The sequence below is a fragment of the Schistocerca gregaria genome, chromosome 2, assembly GCF_023897955.1.
Source record: "Schistocerca gregaria isolate iqSchGreg1 chromosome 2, iqSchGreg1.2, whole genome shotgun sequence".
NCBI classification, from domain to species: Eukaryota; Metazoa; Arthropoda; class Insecta; order Orthoptera; family Acrididae; genus Schistocerca; species Schistocerca gregaria.
In genome coordinates, this window is record NC_064921.1 from 259143328 (window position 1) to 259169262 (window position 25935).

Sequence of the window (25935 nt, forward strand, 5' to 3'; positions counted from 1 at the left end):
CTTCTTCTGCGTCTCTATGTTGCGCCTTAATGTCATGAAGTTGCCTGTTAATTTGCTCTATGTCCGTCTGTAATTTTGTAACAGATGTGTTATGTTTAGTGTAAATTGTTCCGTTGTGTTATTTATAGCTTTCTGTAATTCTTTTTCTAAAGTGTGGTTGATATGAATATCTTTCTCTTGCAAAAATTCATCAAACTGCCCCTTCTGTTTTTTAGTTACCTCTTTAACTTGCGTGAAAGCTTGCTCCATTTTTGCGTTAAGTGTTGTTTGTTGTAAGTGCATAGCATTCAAGTCTTCAGTTAGTTTTCTTATTTGGTCAGGTATATGTTTTACTGTTGATTTTAATTTGTCTGTATCCTGATTCATATTCTTTAAATCTTCCCACATTACTTCAATCACCTGATCTGCCACTTCGGATGTTAACTGTGTTATCTGTTTTGTCAGGTTGTTTTGAATTTCTGTTAGATACTTTACATCAGTTTCTAAACTGCTCATCTGTGTAGTCATTTGTGTGGTTATCTGATTTCCAAACTGTGTCAACAGATCAGTTCGCATAGCTTCGAACAATTTTAATAAGTTTGGCTCTGCTGGAACCTGCGTAAGTGCAGAGCCTATTATGGTTTCTAGTGTAGGCATGTAATCGTCTGCCACTTGCAAAACAGTACCACTAGCCGCTGCGACCGTGGTATCACTATCGTGTACATTTTCTACCTCAGGGTTTATTAAAGCTGAGCAACAGATTCGTCGTCCGATGAACTAACCATCGCGTTAGTTCGACACCTAAGTTCCACCGTCGTTATTTGTACACGTTAGTCAATGTACAGCTAAGCTTCACTACTGCAGTAATTCGAATCACACATAAACATGTCACAGATGACGTAGTGATGTCTGTTTAAATTAATATAGTAAAATGTCTCTCTGCTCAAACAACAGCCTGACTATCCAGAATCCCGCACGCAACTAATAAAAATTTTCCGCCATCTTGTGATACATTCACGTATAATACATTAACAAAAACCTAAAAAAATATCTAAAAAAGAAATTTTGAAAACAAAAAATGCATGCTGCGCAGTGGGTCTCGCAAAAAGGCAATTATATCCCACATTTACGACCAATCAAAAGCACAGTAGTGCTGTTGCTCTTACCGTACGTAAATTCTTTTGGCGGTCGGGTTTCTTGGTAGTAGGTTTAATGTTCCAAAACTTCTTTCTTTTCCAAATTTTTGGGATAAATAATTGTAAATTTTATGAACTCTTTTCGGTAATAAATTTTTTGTCTCGTACGCAGTTGGTGTAAAATGTAACAAACAATTGGTTATAGTCACAAGATGGAAAAAATTACTTAAATATTTCAATTTAAAATTTGTACCAATTTTTTCTGAAACAAAAGTATGGCACTCAGTCGCCATTGTAACCGCCTTGTTAAATTGTTAAAAACTTGGTCATCCACCGTCATAATTTTGAAATGAGAGATAGTATGAATGTCGCGAAATAAATGTTTCGTCTGAAGCGCCGTTACGACAGAGGCAAAGGTCAATTGTGGAAACTAAGCCACTGAATATTAACAGTAACGTTATTAATGAATACACCCAACTGACTACACAAAGTAAGAGAGACCGTACATTCGCGAGAGAGTGGTTAAAAATAAGAATTAATACCGTACTGTCAGGGAAATGGGCACAAGTATAGTTACATCGGTAAACGCTCAGTTGTTTGCAAACTTACGTTTGGGATAGAGGCATGTACGTTCAAAGTACTATCATTCCCGATGGCCTGGGTAAAAAGAATTATGGTTAAAATGCATTTGTTCGTCTGAGAAAGAAAATAGTCGGACTTCGTAATTAAGTGAAATGAAAGATTGCAGGTTCTGAATGTAGCTGCAAATATTTAAACTGACTGGCGACCACGAAGGGAAAGAGATAAACACATTCACGTACCCCTATTCTGGAGCAGCGCCATCGTGAAGATCGTTGCCTTCATCTAAATTCTCAATACAAAATTAAAATCATAATAATCTTCCAGAGTTACAGGAGCTCGGGTCCCTGGTATCGTAAATGAGAAAATCATATTGTTTCAGAAGTTGCCGTCATTATTCAGCACAATTTCTCTTGAAATTACAGAGCACTTCGTTTATACGACTTATCACCTGGACAAGAGAACAACGAAAGGTAACTATTACTATAACTAATAAACGAAGAGCGTAAATCTTCTTTTGCCCATCTGTGTTACATACTTTTCAGCTGCATCTTTGGTATGAGAGTCGATTAATTATCTACACATGTATCAATAAGAAAAGATTATTAAATTTCTTTACACTTTGGACATGTATGCATGTGCAACAAGCACTGCGGCAACGTCAGCCCTTACGTAACACATCAAATGAATTCGCAATTGTGAATAAGGACTACCATCAGCTGTAGAGTAGGATGACGACAATGAAATTTGTGCTGGACAGGGATCCAAAGCCAAATATCCCGCTTTGCGAGCGGTTGCCTCACAATTTGGCTATCTGTGCAGGACTCACAGCCAGACCCATGCTTGTCAATCTATGGAAAGTTGGGTGCGGCTGTGAGTCGTGCACAGATGACTGCTTGCGAAAAGTGCGGAATCTGGGTTCGAGTTCCAGTCCGGCACAAAAAAAAACTTTCATCGTCGTTATTCCGTTCTACAGCTGATGGTAGTCCTTATTCACAATTGCGAATTCATTTCAGATGGATATTGCCAAAGCCACTACAACAGCACTTTTAAAGCTATGGATCATGGCTGGTAACTGAAATAACAATTCTATGAATTTCATGTTACGAGCAATATTGACCTTTTGCTTAAAAATACTTTGTAAAAGTTGCCTTTTATTTTTTTTATTTTTTTTTAAATCCTGTCGGGGAGAAGAAAAAGCTTGTTTAATGCCAGAGAGTCTATTCCACTTTGTGTATTCAGTGGCAAATCAAGTTCAACTTGGTGCATACTTTTGGTGGACAGACGCCTGGAACAGTCTGCATATATGTGTGTACGTGTGTGTGTGTGTGTGTGTGTGGGGGGGGGGGGGGGGCTTATGTGGGTGAAGCAATTTAGTTGTCAGTTTCCTCATTTCTTCAGTCTCATACTGATATTTTAATTTGTGTTCAAGGTAGTTTCATAAAATACTCATATTGTTATAATGGTTCAAAACTTTAATCATTTACTTCTGTCATCACTTGACACAAGAACATTCTATTTTTTGTTCAGCTGATGATCCCTTCAGAGTACTGCAATTTTTTGCCTAGCAACATGACATCATATGATAAAAATGCTTCATTTAGAGAACATATTGTCATCGTAAATTTGTAACATAGTGGAGCATGTTAAATATCCCAGAGTTTAGAGTAATATTTATAGCATTTAAAAAAACAGAATTCAATATTTTTTTTATTTATTGTATATAATAATTTCTGAAATGATAGAGTTGCATGTAATGGTAGTTTTTTTGAGAATGAAATAAAGTAACTACAGAAAATGTCATGCCATGCCTATGTAATATACTTCTAGGAGAGACAAACAAAGCAACAATGCCAGTAAACTTCCATAGGATCTTGATCCAGCAGCTTCTTCATGGTAAGTCCACTTCCAGTTTCCACACTGAGGAAAATCTGATGGAATTGATACCATCTCATCATGCCCACCAACTTTCAGTACTACACCCATACCAAGTTCTGCATGATTTGATATATGACAGTGAAAGAACCAGTATCCTGAAAACAAAAATAAGGAAAAATAAACTTTTCTGTGCTACAACATTTGAATATCCAAAAAATCACGCCAGTTCGTAAGTTCATCCCTCTTTCTGCAGAATAGTGTACTAAATATTAGTCACAGAGTATTTCCTCTGGCTTACAGCATGCCTTCACTTAATGTGCTTCACTGTAAACACTCTGTATGACACAACACTTTGTGACTAATATTATATTCTGAAGGTGGCTTACAACATAACAATCATCAGAGTAACATACAAAGAAGCAGCTGTACAATCAAAAGAGCAACAGGTATGACCATCACTGTAACTGCAACTTTGTTTTGGGTCACCAGTCTTTGATACGGCCTGCCACGAATTCCTCTCCTGTGCCAACCTCTTCATCTCAGAGTAACACTCGCAACCTACATCCTCAATTATTTGCTGAACGTATTCCAATCTCTGTCTTCGTCTACAGTTTTTGCACCCTTCAGCTGCCTCTAGCATGATGGAAATCATTCCCTGATGTCTTAACAGATCATCTGTCCCTTCTCCTTGTCAGTGTTTTCCAAACATTCCTTTTCTCTTTAATTCTGCACAAAATTTCCTCATTCCTTACCTTATCAGTTGACTTAATTTTCACCATTCGTCTGTAGCACCACATCTCTAATGCTTCAAACCTAATCTGTTCTGGTTTTCCCACAGTCTATGTTTCACCACCATACAATGCTGTGCTCTAGACGTACATTCCTAGAAATTTATTCATCGAGTTAAGGCCTATGTTTGATATTAGTAGACTTCTCTTGGCCAGGAATGCCCATTTTGCCATTGCTAGTGTGATTTTAATGTCCTCCTTGCTCTGTGTGTCATTGGTTACTTTACTGCTGAAGTAGCAGAATTTCGCCTACTTTACTACCATCAATCTTTGTGTTATGTTTCTCGCTGTTCTCATTTCTGGTACTTCTTGTTACTTTTGTCTTTCTTTGATTTACTCTCAATCCATATCCTGTACTCATTAGGTTGATCAGTTGATTCAGCAGATCATGTAATTCTTCTTCAATTTCACTAAGGATAGCAATGTCATCAGCAAATCGTATCATTGGTATCCTTTCACATTGAATTTTAATTCCACTACCGAACCTTTTTTTTTCCATAATTGCTTATTTGACGTACATATTGAACAGTAGAGGTGAAAGACTACATCCCTGTCTTGCATCTTTTTTAATCCAAGCACTTCGTTCTCGATCGTCCACTCTTATTATTCCCTCTTGGCTGTTGTACATATTTTTATTACCCATCTCTCCCTATAGCTTACCCCTATTTTTCTCAGAACTTGGAACATCTTGCACCATTTTAGATTGTCAAATGCTTTTTCCAGGATTAATAATCCTATGAAAATGTCTGGATTTTTCTTTAGTCTTGCTTCCATTATCAACTGCAATGTCAGAATTGCCTCTCTGCTGCCTTTACCTGTTCTAAAGCCACCATCTAGCACATCCTCAGTTTTCTTTTCCATTCTTCTGTATACTATTCTTGTCAGCAACTTGGATGCTTGAGCTGTTAAGCTAATAGTGCGATAATTCTGTACTTGCCACCTCTTGCAGTCCTCAGAATTGTATGGACGATATTTTTACAAAAGTCAGATGGTATGTTGCCAGACATACATTCTACACACCAATGTAAATAGTCGTTTTGTTGCCACTCCCTCCCTCTCCCCCTTCCCAATAATTTTAGAAATTCTGATGGAATGTTATCCATCCCTTTTGCCTTATTTAATGTTAAGTCCTCCAAAACTCTTTTAAATTCTGATTCTAATATTGCATCCCTTATCTCTTCTAAATCGACTCCTATTTCTTCTTCCATCACATCAGACAAATCTTCCCCCTTATAGACACTTTCAATGTATTCTTTCCACCTATCTGCTCTCTCCTATGCATTTAGCAGTGGAATTCCTGTTGCACTCTTAATGTTACCAACCTTAGTTTTAATGTCACCGAAGGTTGTTTTTACATTGCTGTATGCTCAGTCTGTCCTTCTGATGATCATTTCTTTCTTTATTTCTTCACATTTTTCATGCAGCTATTTCATCGTAGGTTCCCTGCACTCCCTATTTGCACATTCCTCAGCGACTTGTATTTATTTATTTTGATCCAACATCAACTGATTACAAAAAAAGGTTTTTTTGTTCCAGTCTTATGAATAAGTCAGAGCCTTACTTACTAGGGTTACATATTATTGGCTGGCACTTTTATCTACATAACTTTTTCTAAATTTAGTTGAGAGAACAGAGTTACATATTTGGACTATACATAAAAAAATGTTATTGCCATACTTAGATCAAGGAATCTACAGTTTGTGACATAGTATTCATATGTCACATTCAAATATTTACAGTTTGTGACACAGTCTAAGGAATCTACAGTTTGTGACATAGTATTCATATGTGACATTCAAATATTTACAGTTTGTGACACAGTCTAAGATCTGAGATTACATATAGTTTTAGATAGATGGTCTTCCATCATACAAGTTTACTAAATCTAGAAACTCATCTATTGAATATACAGGATTGTTTAGGAGCCATAATTTTAATTCGTTTTTAGTTTTGTAATGGGCAATTTGGAGATATTAAGATGGAAGCAATTCAGTAGTCTTATGCCTGCATAGTGAGGGATTTTCTCATAGAGTGTTGTTCTATGTGAGATGATGTGGTATCTCTCTCTACCTCTAGTGTTGTAATCATGTATTTCTTAAGTGTTTTGTTACTGTTTACTACCATAATGCTTATCTTTAGCACATACAGGTTATGAACAGTTAGTATTTTAAATTCTTTAAACAAATTTCTGCAGGACTCCCTGGAACATTTCTTTCCCATAATTCTAAGTGCCTTGTTTTCTAAGATAAGTACACTTTTCATATTACCTTTACTGCTGGATCCCCATGCTTCTATCCCATAGCTTAGATGGGATTCAAATAGTGCAAAATATATTTGCCTCAGAGTGGTGATGTTACAAAAAGGTGTCAGTTTTCTTAGGACATATATGATAGAACTTAGCTTTTATTTTTGCAAATATCATTCACATGATCAGACCAGTTTAACTCTGCATCAAGTGTCAGGCCAAGAAATTTGGTTGAGTATTGTTTTTTAATGTGTTCATCAACCATTAAGATTTGGTTTTCATGAGTTTTTTGCCTTCCAAGATCAAATTCAATATAGACAGATTTATTTGTGTTTAATTTTAGTTTGTTTTCATTAAAATACAGCATAATTAAGCCTGCTGCTGTATTGGATTCCATTTCGAGCTGCGAATAGCTTGGATTGCAGCATATTAACATGGTATCATCTGCATATAAGATAGCTGTTGCATGGTTTGTTATGGACTGAATATCATTATCATAAATAATAAAAAGAAGTGGTCCTAATATTGACCACTGTGGAATATAAAAATTTATGTCAGTGGTGTTTGATTTGAATGCTCCCTCTGTAGTGCTAATAGACACAAACTGCTTCCTATTTGTCAAGTAGGACCTCATCAGATAATGGGCTGTGCCTCGAATGGCATAGTTCCACAGTTTGTCCAGCAATATGGTCGTATCAACACAGCCAAATGCTTTTTGTAAGTCCAGAAAGATGCCACATACATGTTCTTTATTATCTATTGCTTGAGTGACACCTTTGATTAAGTTGGATGCTGCTGTAATGGTGGACGACCCCTTGACAAACCCATACTGCCCCTTAGAAATCACTTTTTTACATACCAGGAAGTTCCAGGTTCTTATGTATATTACTTTCTCAAAGATTTTGGATATTATTGGAAGAACAGAAATGGGTCGAAAGTTTTTTAAAAAACAGGCACAACTCAAACAATTTTCAACTCATCTGGAAATAGATCATCTTCCAAATGAGAGTTGATAACTGTTGATAAAGGTGATGCAATTTTATGCATACATTTCTTAAGAGTGTCCAGACTAAGACCATCATATCCTGCTGCTTGGGAATTCTTTAAGCTACTCACTATTTTAATCATTTCTTCTTTACTTGTTGGCATCAAAAATATACTGCCTGACACTGGTGTTCCACTGAATTTCTATTTATGATTTTTAAGCTGGTTGTTTATGCTGGAGCCAACAGAGGCTAAGTAAATATTAAATAGATCTGCTATCTTATTCTGATCAGTTTCTATTGTGCCATTTATCAGCAAGTGATTTTCAGTTGTATGTTTCTCAGATTTACCTATTTCTCTATTTACTAGTGACCATAATGTTATGGAGATATTATTTGAACTCTGAATGAAACTTTCAAATCTGTTTTTCTGAAATTAGGAGGTCTGCATAGTATTTCTGATACTTTTTGAACTCTTCTTTTAATTTTTTATTGCTCAAGTCATTTAACATAGCATACTCATACCATCTTAGTTTTTCTCTAGCCTCAGTGACTGAACTTGATATCCAGTTTTGGGTTACAGCATGTGACTGAATTCTCTTTTTTATTAATGGGCAGGCTTGGTTAAGAATGTAGAATAGTTCACTTGAGAATTTGCCTTAACTGTGAAGTGTTGTTAGAGCATTGTTCCAGTCCACATTCCTTGGCATATTATTCAAATGAGTTATATTGTGGTCTGTATTCATCCTAATTTATCTATAGCAACTGTGTGTAGGAACCTTTTTTATATGCACATTTAGTTCTACTGCATGGTGGTCTGACAAAGCACTTATAATAACAGAAGATGTAAGATCGTAAAGACGAATACCAGTGATTATGTTATCTACTGCAGACTGACATGTTTCAGTGTCCCTGGTTGCAGAGTATTCTTGAATTGTCTAGTGTGTAACTTATCTGCTAATACATTTATGTCGAAGTCTCCTATAATTATTAACTTGTTCAGGTGTGATATAAAAACATTCTCTATCATGTCACAAAACTTTGTTAAGAAAACTTCGAAGTTTCCACCTGGCGGTCTGTATAAACGTATGACATAAATTTCATCATTTGGTACCTTTATACATGCTGCACATAATTCAATTGTTCCTTCTAATGAATATTTACTGACATTTACAGACTTAAAATCAAATGTGCTTTTTACATACACTGACACACCCCCACCTAAGATAGTAGATCTGCAAAACTTATTAGCTAGTACCATGTTAAGAGGTTTAAAAAGTTCTAATTTGGCATCAGATAGCCAGTGTTCACTTATACCAAGCACATCAGGCATAATTTCATTTACAAACACATCTAATTGTTCATATTTCTTGCTCAAGCCCTGTACATACTGGTGGATTATTTTAAAGTTGTACATACCTTGTATATTTCTCTGCTTTACCGACTTAAATAAGGTCATATCTTTGTTTCTCTTGTGGGCTTCCTCCTCTTTCTGGTTTCCACTAAAAAATCATTTAGATGGGATGGAGGCACTGGCCTCCCTCTGCTGTCTGAAGTTTTTTTAGTTGACAGTACTGGTTCTGCTAATGTTGGAGTTGATTCTGCTGCTATTGTGGATGGTTCTGCTGTTGCTAATGATGGTTCTGTTGCTTTTTCTGTTGATTTTCCTGCTGGTATTAGGGCTGGCTCTGTAGCTAATGGAGCTGTTACTGCAGTTGTTGTTGTTAGTGTAACTGTTCTTGATGTTTTTAATACTTTTGGTGGAGTTGGTCCAGCTGCCATTGATTATGTTGGCGCTGCTGGTACCAGAGGTGGCTCTGCTGTCGATGTAGCTGCTGTTGCTGCTTTTGTTTTTGTTGTTGGTGTGATTGTTTCTGATGCTTTTAGCATTTTTTGTGGGAATACTTCTGCTGTTGCTTGCTTTAAAACTGTTGGAGCTAATGGTAATGACATGCTGTCACTATGTTTATTCAGTCTCTCTAACATTTCACTGATTTTCCCACACAAAAGTTTCTTGCCCTTTTTGTTCAGAAGCATCCCATGTTTCGTGAAGCAGTCTCTCTTAAGAAAATCTGTACAAAGAAAGTTTGTATTTGGATACATTTTGCATATTTCTGTATTACTTAGTTTGCCAGAACATTTTTGTACTTCCTCCTTTCATTGATCAACTGAAATAAAAGGGCTATCCACAAAGTACATTACGTTTTCGTTTGTGTCCATTAGGGGCGAGGCTAGCGCGGCCATCTTGGTGTCATGACATTCTGCTGCTCAGTCGGCATCCTGCCGTGCTAGTGAGAGGTTAGTGCTGTACTCCTTTGAGTTACTGTGACAGTTTGAAAGGTCAGCGTTAATTGAAAATGCCGTGAAGGGTGAAGTGCTTGCTGTAATAAGGTTTCTGACTGCAAAAAAACTGTACACCGATAGAACGCTATCGGCAGCTTTGTGAAGTGTATGGGGACAACATAATCACTGAAGGTGGAGTGCATCAATGGGTCATAAAATTTAAAAATGGCCGAACTAACATTCACGACGAAGAGCGAAGTGGAAGACCCAGCATAGTGACTGCTGAACTTGTCGAAAAAGTCGATGCTGCGGTCCGTGAAACGTGTCTCTATGAGTTTTCCACAAATTTCACGAAGTTCGTTGCACGAAATCATTACCAAAAAGCTTGGTTACCACAAGTTTTGTGCAAGATGGATACCAAAAATATTGACAGAGATTCACAAAAATCAGTGAATGGCTGCAGTGTTAACGTTTTTGGACGCTTACGAGAAAGATGGCGACTCATTACTTGATCGCATCGTTACTGGTGATGAAACATGGGTTAAGCATGTGAACTGCGAGACAAAATTGCAGTCAATGCAGTGGGGGCACACAAATTCCCCCCAAAAACCCAAGAAATGCATGCAGACAATGTCGGCAAGGAAGGTAATGGCGACTGTCTTTTGGGACAGAAAAGGTGGATTTCCTGGAAAGAGGCACTACAATAAACACTCAAAGGTATTGCCAAACTCTGCATAACCTCATGAGAGCAATACAAAACAAGCACAGGGGAAATTTGGGCTCAGAGATCTTGCTGATTCACGACAATGCTCGGGCTCACACGGCAAATGCCACTCATGAAGTTGTCGAATCTTTTAAGTGGGAGTTGTTTCCTCATCCACCGTACTGTCCCAACCTGGCACTGAGTTATTTCCAGTTATTCCCAGAAATGAAGAAGTGGTTGGCTATGCAGCATTTTGATGAAGACGCACACCTTCAAGAAGAGGTAACCATGTGGTTGAAGATGCAGGCGGCCGAATTTTACGACGAAGGAATTTCCAAGCTCATCCATCGCTATGATAAGTGCCTTAATTTAAATGGCAACTATGTAGAAAAGTAGTATTTAAGTGTGGCTTTCATTTGTATATAATAAAAAAAATTCAATACTTTATTTATTTTTAATTCCAAAATGTAATGTACTTTGTGGATAGCCCTCGTATTTCTTCTGTTACCCATGGTTTCTTCGCAGTTATCTTCTTTGTACCTATGTTTTTACTTCTGCGATGGCCCTTTTTAGAGATCATTCCTCTTCAACTATACTATCCACTTAGCTATTTCTCATTGCTGTATCTGAAGCCTTAGAGAACTTCAAGTGTATCTCGTCATTCCTTAGTACTTTCATATCCCACTTCTTTACGTATTAATTCTTCCTGGCTAATGTCTTAAACTTCAGACTACTCTTCTTCACTACTATATTGTGATCTGAGTACGCTTTAAAATCCAGTATCTGATTTCAAAATTTCATCTGACTATGATGTAATCTTACTGAAGTCTTTCTCTGTCATGTGGCCTTTTCCAAGTATACCTCCTCTTCTTGTGATTCTTGAACAGAGTATTCACTATTACTAATTGAAATTTGTTACAGAACTCAATTAGTCTTTCTCCTCTCTCATTCCTTGTCCCAAGCCCATATTCTCCTGTAACATTTTCTTCTAGTCCTTCCCCTACAACTGCATTCCAGTCCCCCATTACCATTAGATTTTCATCTCCCTTTACATACTGTATTAAAATATCAACATCCTCCTCATATACTTTCTCTATCTCTTCATCTTCAGCTTTCGTTTGCTGTCGATTCTGATAAGAACAACCCTGAAGTCTTTATGATGCCATAAACCTACTCTCAGAGCAACACTAGTAATCCTAAAAGAAATATCTGTGGCAGGTATGTCCTTTTTAAGTAGGACATTCTGACCTTCTCCCTGTTTAAGTGAGAGTGACTTAAGAGAAACATTTTATCCTGTAGCTTTCTTGCATGTTGTTTTAAGTGGCAATTAAGCTGTCACACTACTACTCTACAATGACTTTTTCCCTTGAAAATAAATTGTAACTGTCAGTAGTAATAGGCAAAGGATAATCAAAAATTGCAAAGAGCAAACATAACATAAAAATGGTCTCTGTACCATAGCTTACACAAATCTTTTCTAGTGACAATTTCAACACAGCCCTCCTGCTGGCAAGTGGAGTCCCCAGAATGTGTGGGTATTTGAAATGCTCTCATTGCCCTGCCGTGGCGTGATTTACTGGAGTCCCCAGTGTCACCTCTTGTCGTGTCTGGAGTGGCATTAGCTGTGTTTCCCCTGCTTGCTTATAATCTACGCCCTGTACTGATGCTCCCTGTACTGATGAAGCAGGTGCCAGTTCTGTCTGATCCTGTGTCTATCTCATCATCTGATGTGAGGATATAAGCCAGTTTCCCTCATTTGAATGACACTGCCTCTACTTACTGTCACATTTCATGCGCAATGTAGGCTCATCTCATTGTGATACTTTGTGTGGCCCAGTGTATGTTGATTGCGAAGGGGGCATACACACCTGCCCACAGAATTACATGTGAGCATGTTTGCAACTCTTTGTGGATGAAAATATCATTATCTCCATGCCATGATGCTGTAAGAGTTGTAACTTTGCAAATTTGGCTCTACACTTGTCGAAGCAAATATGGTAAATTTGTAGCTTCCTGTCCAGGCCATGAAAAAAAAAACTACTCTGTTGGTAAATTTAAAGCCTCTCCCTACAACATCTCCACTGTGGAGCATCTCCACATGCAGTTCATAGGCTCCACAAAATCATAGGCAGTGCGGAGGTCCATCTGTTTTTATAGTACATAAGTGCAGCCTTTAATGTTCTGCGCCACCACTCCACAATCCCATTACTCAATGCATGGTAACTGGTGGTTCAATGGTACCAAAATCCGCACAGATTGTATAGCTCATTGAACAGGCTGAGTGAAATTGGTCCTTGATCCATGGTGACATGTGACAGGTACCCGAACCATGGTATTTGTGCAGATGAAAAGCCTTTGTCTACCATTTCTGCTGCTGTCTGCAACTGGTGCTGCTTCATCTCACTGAGCATACCTATCAATATCAGTCAGTAAGCAGTGATATCTTTCAGAGAGGGGCAGTGGTCATATGATATCTAGATGTATGTGTGAGAATCGGTCTGTTGTGTTCAGAAACTCTCTGACCTACTTCTGCACATGGGTGCTCATGTCCCATTGCTGGCACAGTAAGTTCTCCCTTGCCCATTTGTGGCAATCCTTTTTAATGCTGGGCCTAATGAATTTATCAATTTTATGCTCATATTCACAGGGCAGGGTGGGTCAATTGATGCACACTATCAGACAACATCTTGTGGAGGCCGTCAGGTGTAAAAGGGGTTGGTCTGGCTTGAGACATAGCACGTGAAGTCAGAACTTTTGCCCCTGCTGACCATATGTACTAAATCTGCAGTCCTGTAGAGCTGTTTTGCAAATAGTCCTGCAATCGGCTGTGGGTAGCGTGTGCTTTGGTGAGTTGCTCATAATCCACGGTATGTTTGATGGCTCCAATGCCAAAAAAATAAATAAGTAAATATTGGCTGCTATGTTCACAGCTCCTCTATGTACCTGATGAGCTCCAGCTGTTGGGACTGAACTGAGGAGCAGCTGTCTTTGTATGTACTAAAAGCAAAAATTTTTGATTTATGATCTATATGCATAGAGTATGGTTTTGCTTTCACATACAAAGATGATAATATTGTTGCAGCTACAGATACACTAAAATTAAACTTCTGTAGCTATGAAATTGTAAACTATTAATGTAGCTAATTAAGACAACACTTAAATACTAATAACCTCTTTCTAAAGTCAACATCATAAGGTGCTACATTTTGTATAAACACTTATGTCATTTTGGTCTTTGGTTATTATTTTAAGTCTTTCTGCACATTTACCTATTACTTTTTACCTACTTTTGTTTTTGTCTACTCCATTATTTTCTCTGATGGAATTTTATTTTTAGCATCTAACATTTCTTCCAAATAAGCTCTTTTCTTGTAAATTTTTTATCATTGAATGTTAAGTTTTGACACAATGTTTCTGTTTCTATACTCTTGTTTTCCTTTTGATATAATTTTTATTGTGTCTCTTTTTTCATATGGTATCTATTCTATTAATAACCCACTGTTGTTTATGTTACATACTATGATTCCCTGTTTCCTCTCTTCTGTTACTACTTCATATACTGTCCAAAATGTGGTAGTATTTCACTAACGTCAGAAGCCCTTGAATTTCATATGTTGTAATCTTTTATTAGCTAACACACTACCTATATGTGACCACTTTGATTAGTTTTTTATTTTTATTTTTTTAAAAGGGAAAAGGTGGTATCCTTCCACTTTTTGTCCTTTTTTCTTTGCATCCAGAAGATAAATTTCACTCTAAAGACTCGTGAGAAAGTTTTCTGACTTTCTTATTAATTAATATTCATTAATCTGTAGTCAGTGTTAAGCTTCATTTTAGTGCCTTTTTCATTGGATGAGTAATGCAGTGCAAGAACTGCAACAGCAAATATTTGATTTAATGTTTGCAGCACTTAAATAAATATTCAGTAACCTGTCTCAGTATTAAATCCTATGGTCTCAGAAGCCTATCTGCCCTTTATTTGCTCTGTACTATGACATGTAGGTTTGTAGGTGACACACCTCTTCCTTTGATAGATGTCCATTATAACACATTTCGTTATCCTTCCAAAAATTTATCCTTGTCAGTACTAATAGTTTGGTCTTGATTATTATAAAACCCAAGATTTCATCAAATTCCACATGATTTGATGCTTACTTATGGCTGCCCTGTCAACAAGAATATTGTATTCACTTTGACAACTTATGTTGCATTCCACAAGACATCTCTGTGTAACTTGTACAAACAGGAATGTTTAATAACTGGAACACTGGAAGAGCATTATTTATAAATAATTGAAATAGGAACAACTATAGAATGCTAGTGGGCAGACATGGTTAAAAACTTTAGAAAACTTCAAATTCAGGAATTTTTGTAAAAAAACTGTCACCTCAGAAGACAGATGGGAAACAGAAACAAGATAAATTATGGCACACATTTAAGAATGAAGACGAAAATAAATTCTCTATGACTGAATTCTCTCCCTTTTTCTTATGTGTCAATCCTAGGTGAAAAATCTATTAAATGTATAAAATGCAGACTATGAATAAATAGTAGAGACAGAAGATGGGGGTCATCATACATGATGTGACTGATGTGAAGGCTGTTCTTTTCACTCAGTTGCATCACATGTAATACAGCATGTATCTGAATATCTCTCTTTAGAGGTTACATGTATGTCTTTTTGCCAATAGCATTCATAGTGACCAGAGCACAGTGTGTTTTATCTCTGAGATTTCACGAGTCCATTATAACTCTTCTCATGTAAATGTTTCTGGAAGACAGAGCCATAATATAATCATAGTTAAGTACTAGCAAAGAGAAATACAACTTGGGAGTGAAAATTGTGATATTTTTTCACAAAACATGAGAGAACCTTTAAATCAGAATGAAGAATCTTTACTGCTAGTACACAAAGCTAATGGGCCAAAAGGTATATGTTATGTATTATGTTAATGAGAACATCATCTGGAGTTTACAGAAGTTATCCTCGAGGTTACAGACTTGTGTAATATTATTATAGAGATAATAAAATGAATTGGCATCAACTATACACACAAGAAGCAAAGTCATGTTTAAGATGACAGATGTTAATGTTTACTGCATTCAACAGCTCTTTCAGTGCTGTGGCACATTAGATCACACAGGAACACAATACATTGTAGGCTTAATTGTATAAAAACTGTCATCAGTGGACTATTTTAACACAGTAGAAACAGATTACTACAGTGTTAAAAATAACTGGCTAGAGGACAAATGTAAGTCTATAAAAGTTTGTATAACTATGGGAAAATAGATACCACCGATAGGAACATCAAAGAGGGCTTTGGAAAAAAGAGAAGCAGCTATATGAATATCAAGAACTCATGTAAAAGTGAAAGTGATGTGTTATAATAAATGTGGGTGAAAAAACATTGGAGCATGAGGACTGACTGAACACATCTCTAGTACCACACATAAGGACTAACAACACTGGAAATCATAAGTAACACCAAACAATAATTTTAACATCGCGATATTTGTGCTAAAAAGTTTCTAATCTAAAAAACATGAGAAGAACATGACAGAATGTAACATAGTAACATACTGTAACTACCACATAATACATTTATCATATATCTAAAAAGAAATATGTATTACAGGCCACTGAAGATGCTTCACAAGTAAAAGAAGCAAAACACATATAGCATAAAGCAAACTGCCTTTCATCTAGTGACTTAGACAGAACACATCTCCATAAATCCGGCAGTAACTAAGTAATGATGGAAAACAAAAAAAATGATGATCAAGAACTTAGAAAAACCAGTACTAAGCAAATAGGGGAAAGCTGAAAGGCAGAATGAATGTATAGAACTATACAAGGGAAAAGAACTTGAAAGCAATATTACAGAAATAGAAGACGAAGTAGTTGAAGATGAGATGGGAGACATGATACTGTGGGAAGAATTTGACAGAGCAGTGAAAGACCTAAACTGCAGCAAATCCCTCAAGTTGACAGTGTTCCCTTACTGCTGGTATCTTGGCGAGAGCCAGACATGACAGAACTATTTCACCTGGTGTGCAATATATATGTGACAAGGGAAAGACAAAGAATTAATAATTCTAATTCCAAAGAAAGCAGGTGCTGACAGGTGTTAATAATACAGAACTATCAGTTTAATTGGTCAGGTTGCAAAATACTGATATGAATTATTTACATGAGTACAGAAAAATTCTTGGAAGTCAACCTTAGGGAACATTAGTTTTAGTTTTGAAGAAATGTTGGAACACATGAGGTAGTACTGGTACTATGACAGATCTCTGATTATACAGTAAGGAAAGAGAAACCTACACTTGTAGCATTTGTAAATTGCAAAAAGCTTTTGAAAATGTTGGCTGGAATACACTCTTCAAACTTCTGAAGCCAGCAGGTTTAAAATACACGGAGAAAAAGCTATTCACAAGCAGATGGAAGTTATCAGAGCCAAAGGATGTGAAAGGGAAGCAGTGGTTGATAAGGGAGTGGGACAGTGTTGTAACCTGTCCCCAGTGTTATTCAGTCTGTACATTGAGCAAGCTATGAAGGGAAGCAAGGAGAAATTTGGAAAGTAAATTAAAGTTCAGGGAGAAGAAATTAAAACTTTGCATTTGCTGATGACATGGTTATTCTGTCAGAGACAACAAAGGACTTAGAAGTGCATTTGAATGGAATGGACAGTGTCGTGACTGGAGACTGTAAGATGAACATTAACAAAAGCAAAACAAGGCTAATGGAATCTAGTCTAAGTAAATAATGTGACACTGAGGAAATTAGATTACAAAGTGAGAACTAAAAGAAGTAGATGAGAACTGGTGTATGGACAGTAAAATAACGGATGATGGCCAAAGTAGAGAGAATATAAAATGTAGACAGACAATGGCAAAAAAAAGCATTTCTGAAGAACAGAAACTTGTTACTACTGAGTGTAAATTTAAGTGTTAGGAAATCTTTCCTGGAGGTATTTGCCTGAAATCTAGCCTTGTACAGAAGTGAAATATGGATGATAAGCATATTGCCAGAGGAATAACACTTAAAGAACTTTTAATTCATAGAGACTGGTCATCATTTGAATGAAAATGTCTAATATGAATAAATGTGAAATTGTTTAAAATTTAACACAAGGGCATTGAATTTATCATTAGACTAAATAACTGCCATTAAAAGTAATTTCAGATTATGAGACTGCCATTCTGTGTGTGCTCCTGATGAACTTCAAACAACTAAGTAATTCAATGATACAAGGGATGTGAACAATGTGGCAAGGGGCTGGGAGTGGGAGTAGCTTAAGTATGACCTGAAATACTTTGTAGGCTGATTGGGTGGCAGAATACCACTTCATGAGGTGTAGGAAGGATTAGGGATAGAATATCGACTATTTTCAGGACAGTCTAAGCCCAAGAAATATATATCAGTCAGTTGCCCCAGTCTGGAATGACACTGGGTCACTTTTTTTTCGGAGGGGGGGGGGGGGGGGGTGATCCTTCTCAGCTGCTTCTTGAGATAGATGGCAGGGTTTGAGATGTGTGAGGATATGGCAGGGTAAATCTGTCAGTGGACTGTATTTGGGAGATAATACCTGTCTGTGAAAGCATTCAGCATACTGGGCAGGCAAATTATCACCACTGCAGTTGCATGCTCAATGGGTAACCAGCCCATATGGTGAGATTTGTTTATATATCTTCCCCTCAAAGGAAAAGTAATTTTGTGTGAGTATGTTATTAGTTATATTAAAAACAAAGAATCCAAGACTTACCAAACGGGAAAGTGCCGGTAGACAGGCACAATAAAATAACACACATACACACACACAAAATTTCTAGCTTTCGCAACCAACAGTTGCTTCTTCAGGAAAGAAGGAAGGAGAGGGAAAGACGAAAGGATGTGGGTTTTAAGGGAGAGGGTAAGGAGTCATTCCAATCCCGGGAGCGGAAAGACTTACCTTAGGGGGAAAAAAGTATAGGTGTATACTCGTGCGTGCACACACACACACACACACACACACACACACATATCCATCCATACGTATACAGACACAAGCAGACGTATTTAAAGGCAAAGAGCTATTTTATTTTCATCATATGTTATTAGTTAGATATATAAGGAATGAGACAGTGGTCTTGGAGTTGGAAGGACATCAAGACAATAGTGTTCAATAGCAGCAAGGTCATGGGCATTGGGGGTGTTGATGTATACGGAGGTGATGTCAATAGTGATAAGCAGTGATCTAAGTGGTAATGGGTGAGGATGGATGAGAATCAGTGAAATAAGTGGTTCTTATCTTTGAAATGATAGGCTATGCTGCAAACAGTTTTAAATGTTTTACCATCCTTCAATGAAGTGTCCACATCATTGTCATTGTGTGTTGCATGAATTCACTGGCTGCAGTTCCCTCTTGTCGCATTCCTATCCTAACCGCCTGCTGCTTGTCTCTCCCACATTCCTATCTTGTACACTAGTAGCCTCCCTCCAACCTGTGAGACACACTTTTCCAAACCTCCTTTCACTTCCTGCCTCCTTTCTCCCCTTGCCCACTCCACCCAGCACAACCCCTCATCACAGTCAACCTGCCGTAATGCAGTCCTGGCATTATATATTCAGCCAGCACAATGTAGCTCTGTGTGTGTGTGGGGGGGGGGGGGGGGGGGGGGGGGGAGAGACCGGGGGGGGGGGGGGGGGTGCACATGATTTGTGAGTCTGTCAATGAATTATTGCATTTACTCCTAACTATTCACTCTAGGAATGGGCTTTTCAGCCAAGATATAGTTCCCTTATTGTGTAGTGTCACATAAAGAACTTGTCATTCAAAATTATGTAGAATAATAATATTCATTAAGAACATTATGTGTTACTCAAAAGAAGTAGGATGAATTTTACTGGATAATCACACCGTTAACAGCTTATGTGTCACAAGACTTATATAATATATGCATAATGTTTTAGGGAAAAAAAGGAAAAAAGTGGTCTTACCTGGATTGTCTGCTATGAATCTAATGACCGTATAACCTCTCATTGGAACAGAAATAGTATCTTTAAGAGGTGCTGTTTCAAGATTCTTGTGTATTGCCCCATTTTCATTCATTTCTTTTACTCGCCCAACTGTCACAGGACCTTCTTCTTCTTCTAGAGGTTCCATAGCAACCACGTGGAAATGATAACCATGCATGTGAAATGGATGGTCTTGATCTCTGATGATGCCTTTAAAAAGAGGAAAGGAAATGGTAACAATCCAGCCAGTTCCAAAAAAGATCTGCCTGACAGCAAAAGTAACTCTAATAATGAAACATCAGGCAGATTAATTAATATGATAACTTTGATAGGGAATACATTATTTAAGCCCAAATTTAGAGGATGCTAAACTTTAATAATAAATTTTTCTGACATAGTCTATGGAGGACAGTGACCTGTTGTTATATTTATATTAAAATGAACAGTCAAGATCACAATAATATTTCTTTATTGACCAGTTTTGGCTTACACAAGCCATCTTCAGATATTTGTATGTGTGTGTGTGTGTGTGTGTGTGTGTGTGTGTGTGTGTGTGTGAGAGAGAGAGAGAGAGTGTGTGTGCACGGACGCGAGCAAGCACTGACTGCCCTCGGATGACGTACAGTCATGGTACCAGAGATCCAAGGAACTGTCAGCACCTGCCATAACTGAAGATGACTTGTATATAAGCTGAAACCGCTCAATAAAGAAATATTATTGTCATCTCAAATGTTAATTTTAACATAAACTTGAATAATATCAATAACATTTTCAAGCAAGTGATGCAACAAAGATACCAAAATTTTAGAGTATGACAGCATCTAATTCAATATTGTACTTTTAAAGAAGATACATGAGTGGTGAATACAATCAAACTGCCGAAGCAGTTTCCAAAAATGAGTGACTATTAGAAGTGATGGGAAGGTATCCATTACCAGTACAAACTTGGTATTGTCACAATTATCAATAGAGTTAAAATGAGGATGTTTCCATACAGTGATATTTTCCACTTGTAATGTGAGAGTTACTGCAAATCAGTTTCTTGGATGCATACATATGTATTTTTTTCTCCTTAACTGTCATTGTCTCTTAGGAGAATGAATTCAGAGAAATATAGTCTCCCATAAATGTAATTCCGTAGTCTACCTGCTTGCAGCTGCAACTGATGAAAATGAATTTAAGAGACTTATTGGGGAGTGTGCTGGCTTCAGTTCCAAGTGCAATCTTGTGAGCTCTGTGGATTATAAGGGCTGCCTGTAAGATCTTACGTATAAATTTGTATCAGGTAGGTTTACAGCTGATGAATGCTACACAGTCTAACTCAGTGATTTCTAGAGGCTTAGACTTAGTTCCTGCCACGCTAAGTAGCATCTCTGGCATCAAGTTTCCTCCAGCCAACTTGATTGGCAGCCAGGTTTTCAGCTTCATCCCATTTCACAAAAGTCCATTTCCAAGTGATACAAGGTCTTTCTCTACTTCTGTATCCCTCAACTGATTTCCACAAGTGCTCAATCAAGAATTCATACCAAGAGAGGTGGTGCAGTGGTTAGCACACTGGACTCACATTCAGGACAACAATGGTTCAAAGCTGCGTCCGGCCATCCTGATTTAGGTTTTCTGTGACTTCCCTAAATCACTTCAGGTACATGCCAGGATGGTTACTTTGAAAGGGCACAGACAATTTCCTTCCGATCCTTCCCTAATCTGATGGGACCAATGACCTCGCTATTTGGTCCCCTCCCCCATATCAACAACGAACCAAGAATTCATCCATCTGTCACGTGTAGAGTATGCTTTACATGCTTTAGTCTTTTTTCAGCAACAATTTTGTGTAGGCTGCATAGATCACTTTATCTCACACTTTCATCATTTGAAATGCTGTCATAATAACTGATTTTCAAAGTTTGCTTCAAGAATTGTTGTTAACAAACATTGAGCTTGTGTGCTGATTTTAGTGACATTTTCTAGGTCTCATAAGCATACACTATCAGATTACAGCTATTTGGACACCTAATAGTGGACACTAATGTAGGATATGTCCACCCTTTGCCTTTATAATGGCCTGAACTCCTTTGGGAAACTTCAGTGACACGTCTGAATCTGAGGAGGAGTGGCAGCTCATTCTGCCTCAAGAGCTGGATCCAGAGAAGGTAGTGATGCTGGGTGGTGGAGAGAATTTGACAGTCTAACTCATCTCAAAGGCATTCCATTGGGGTCATGTTGGGCCTCTGGGCATGCCAGTCCATTAGATGAATGTTATTTATTGTCCACAAACCATAGCCTCACAGATGCTGCTCTATGACATGCTGCATTCTCATGCTGATACAGTCACCATCCCCAAACTGTTTCTCTACTACATAAAGTATGCAGTGCTGTAAAATGTCTTCATATCCTTCTGCATTTAGTGTTTTCTTAAGTGCAATAACGAGACCACTCTCTAACCACGAATAATACCCCTTGCTGTAATACCCCTCCTCCATACTTCACTATTGGCTCTACACGTGATGGCAGGTGAAGTTCCTCAGGCATTCACCAAATCCAAACCCTTCCACCAGATTGATATGATGTATAGTGTGACTCATTACCCCAGGTAATTCATTCCAGTCATTCACTGTCCAGAGGTAACTCTCTTTACACTATGTCAAGTAATGCTTAGCACTGGCTACAGAAATGTTTGGCGTTTAGTGATCTGCTTGATCATTGTACCCAATTCTTTTAAGTCTCCTCACACAGTAATTGTGGTAGTTAGACTGCTAGTAGCACTCTGGAACTCAAAAGTGAATCCTTCTTCTGATTTCATGAGATTTACTACAATCACCCATGATCCTTGACAGTCCCTGTCCATCAGTACATGAGGTCTGCCTGGTCTTGGTTTAGCCATGGTTGCTCCTTTGCTTTTCCACATCACATCATATCATGAACAGTCAACATTGGCTGTCCTTGATGGATTTGTTGCTCAGGTAACATTCAAACACTAGTACACATTTGAGTCAGTGAGCTCTTCTGACCAATCCATTCTGCTGTTATTGCTTCTCTACTGCTGGGTCTGCCTCTTGTAGCACCTAGTGGTCAATTTTGCATTACATAGGAGTGTCTGGATACCTTGGATGAGATAGTGTATATGGCCATCAATAAGTTGGATTACAGTCAAAGCTTTATGGATATACTTGGAGAGTAATTCCCATAAGAACATCTTTTCCATTTCACTGGCTGACTGGCACAGAGTCTGTTACAAGCTACTTCTAAAACAAAACATTCTTGACAGGAAAATAATGATTATTTAATAATGTGTTTCACTCTCTTGGAGTATCAGTAGAGTATCTGCAATGAATGGGAAAAAGGAAGATATTAATAACAAAAGGGGCATCATCCTATCATGCACCTCTACTATTTATCTACCTAATTATCGCTTGAGCCTTGTCCCATGATTATGCAGGCTCGGCTGTGGTTAATTGGATTTAGCATGTTAATGTTAAGGGGTGGCCGGATGCCCTTCCTGCCACCACCGCGTACTCCCTGGTATGGAAGCAGTGTACCCCAACTGTCTGCATCTAGTGTAATCCGTGGAATAGTGCGAATGTGTTCAGATGTCAGCGAGCCGTATAACTGAGATGAAACGTGGGGACCAGCCTGGTATTCACTTAGCAGGTTGTGTAAAACTGCCTAAAAACCACATCAAGGCTGGCCGGCACACCACCCCTTATCGTCCACCGGGCAGATTTGATCTGGGGCCAGTGCACCTACCCGAGTCCAGGAAGCAGTGCAGTGCAGGCACCTCTGCAAGGAGGAAACAAGTGGTGGTGGGTAGTGTTTAACGTCCCGTCGACAACGAGGTCATTAGAGACGGAGCGCAAGCTCGGCTTAGGGAAGGATTGGGAAGGAAATCGGCCGTGCCCTTTCAAAGGAACCATACCGACATTTGCCTGAAACGATTTAGGGAAATCACGGAAAACATAAATCAGGATGGCCGGAGACGGGATTGAACCGTCGTCCTCCCGAATGCGAGTCCGGTGTGCTAACCACTGCGCCACCTCGCTCGGTGGAGGAAACAAGTAATTGTAATAAATGTTGTAAAGGAAAATTTAGGTAGTATTCTGCAAATAAGCATCCATGCAAGACAGGGCATCGACCTGTGGGATGAATGTAGTAGTAAGAAAGTTTGAAAGTAATAGGTATAATGGGCAAAGAGCACAAAGAAGCCAGAGCACCAACTGTAAACTTTACTTTAAGTACACCAGTAGCCACAGATGTAGAAGTGCAGAAATAGGACCACGCTTACATATCTGTACAAATGTGGCATCACCTGTGTACAGATTAGTAGTTTCATCAAAGCAGACATGTAAACATATCCACTGTATTGGAGGAGAGACTGTACACCATGTGAAGTTTTGTAAGGGAAAACTTTACTTAGGCACAGATATATGTAACATAGAAATTACAGCTTTTAAGATACAGTCAACTGTTATAATAAATAACAACAATCAAAATCACAAATTTTAAAGAAATTTTGTAACAATTTAAAGGAATTACAAATATACTGAAGGGCAATTTGGATACATAGAAAGAGTGTTGATATAGAATTAGTAATGGACAGTGGATGTACTGATGTGAACCATCAGATAAGATAGGTATAATTATCTGGTAGGAAAATAATTGAAATTAGAATTACACTAAATAAAAAAAGTGAAAAATTCAGAATTAAAATGCAAAGCCCGCAACATGGGTGGACAAGCAAGAAAACAGCACTCATCCAAGTTGCTAATAGTATAAATCTGTACCACTTCAGGCAGGGGAGTTACCTTCATAGTCTCAGATGTCATTGAGTTTATAGCATATATTTAGCATATGTTAAAATCCAGGAGTAAGTAAGAAACACTAATTCTTTTGTTTTCTCCAAAATAAAAAAGAAATAAAAAAAAATGCTGTCTCGAGATATGTTGTTGTTGTTGTCTTCAGTCCTGAGACTGGTTTGATGCAGCTCTCCATGCTACTCTATCCTGTGCAAGCTTCTTCATCTCCCAGTACCTACTGCAACCTACATCCTTCTGAATCTGCTTAGTGTATTCATCTCTCGGTCTCCCTCTACGATTTTTACCCACCACACTGCCCTCTAACACTAAATTTGTGATCCCTTGATGCCTCAAAACATGTCCTACCAACCGATCCCTTCTTCTAGTCAAGTTGTGCCACAAACTTCTCTTCTCCCCAATCCTATTCAATACCTCCTCATTAGTTACGTGATCTATCCACCTTATCTTCAGTATTCTTCTGTAGCACCACATTTCGAAAGCTTCTATTCTCTTCTTGTCCAAACTAGTTATTGTCCATGTTTCACTTCCATACATGGCTACACTCCAAACAAATACTTTCAGAAACGACTTCCTGATACATAAATCTATATTCGATGTTAACAAATTTCTCTTCTTCAGAAACGCTTTCCTTGCATTGCCAGTCTACATTTTATATCCTCTCTACTTCGACCATCATCAGTTATTTTACTTCCTAAATAGCAAAACTCCTTTACTACTTGAAGTGTCTCATTTCCTAATCTAATTCCCTCAGCATCACCCGATTTAATTTGACTACATTCCATTATCCTTGTTTTGCTTTTGCTGATGTTCATCTTATATCCTCCTTTCAAGACACTGTCCATTCCGTTCAACTGCTCTTCCAAGTCCTTTCCCGTCTCTGACAGAATTACAATGTCATCGGCGAACCTCAAAGTTTTTACTTCGTCTCCATGAATTTTAATACCTACTCCAAATTTTTCTTTTGTTTCCTTTACTGCTTGCTCAATATACAGATTGAATAACATCGGGGAGAGGCTACAACCCTGTCTCACTCCTTTCCCAACCACTGCTTCCCTTTCATGCCCCTCGACTTTTATGACTGCCGTCTGGTTTCTGTACAAATTGTAAATAGCCTTTCGCTCCCTGTATTTTACCCCTGCCACCTTTAGAATTTGAAAAAGAGTATTCCAGTCAACATTGTCAAAAGCTTTCTCTAAGTCTACAAATGCTAGAAACGTAGGTTTGCCTTTTCTTAATCTTTCTTCTAAGATAAGTCTTAAGGTCAGTATTGCCTCACGTGTTCCAACATTTCGACGGAATCCAAACTGATCCTCCCCGAGGTCCGCATCTACCAGTTTTTCCATTCGTCTGTAAAGAATTCACGTTAGTATTTTGCAGCTGTGACTTATTAAACTGATAGTTCGGTAATTTTCACATCTGTCAGCACCTGCTTTCTTTGGGATTGGAATTATTATATTCTTCTTGAAGCCTGAGGGTATTTCGCCTGTCTCGTACATCTTGCTCACCAGCTGGTAGAGTTTTGTCATGACTGGCTCTCCCAAGGCCGTCA

The 25935-nt window shown here is 38.0% G+C and overlaps 1 protein-coding gene across 1 annotated transcript in view; it reads right to left on the minus strand.

The window, feature by feature from the left end:
- Positions 1 to 3391: 3391 nt before the first annotated feature.
- Positions 3392 to 25935, minus strand: part of LOC126336825 (uncharacterized) — a 220463-nt gene continuing 197919 nt past the window's right edge. Inside the window, exons 10-11 of the mRNA XM_050000887.1 lie at positions 19558 to 19785; positions 3392 to 3727 (exon numbers count right to left, since the gene is read on the minus strand). Of these exons, the coding sequence (XP_049856844.1) occupies positions 3495 to 3727; positions 19558 to 19785 (461 nt within the window). The 3' untranslated portion in view covers positions 3392 to 3494. The remainder of the gene's footprint in view (positions 3728 to 19557; positions 19786 to 25935) is intronic.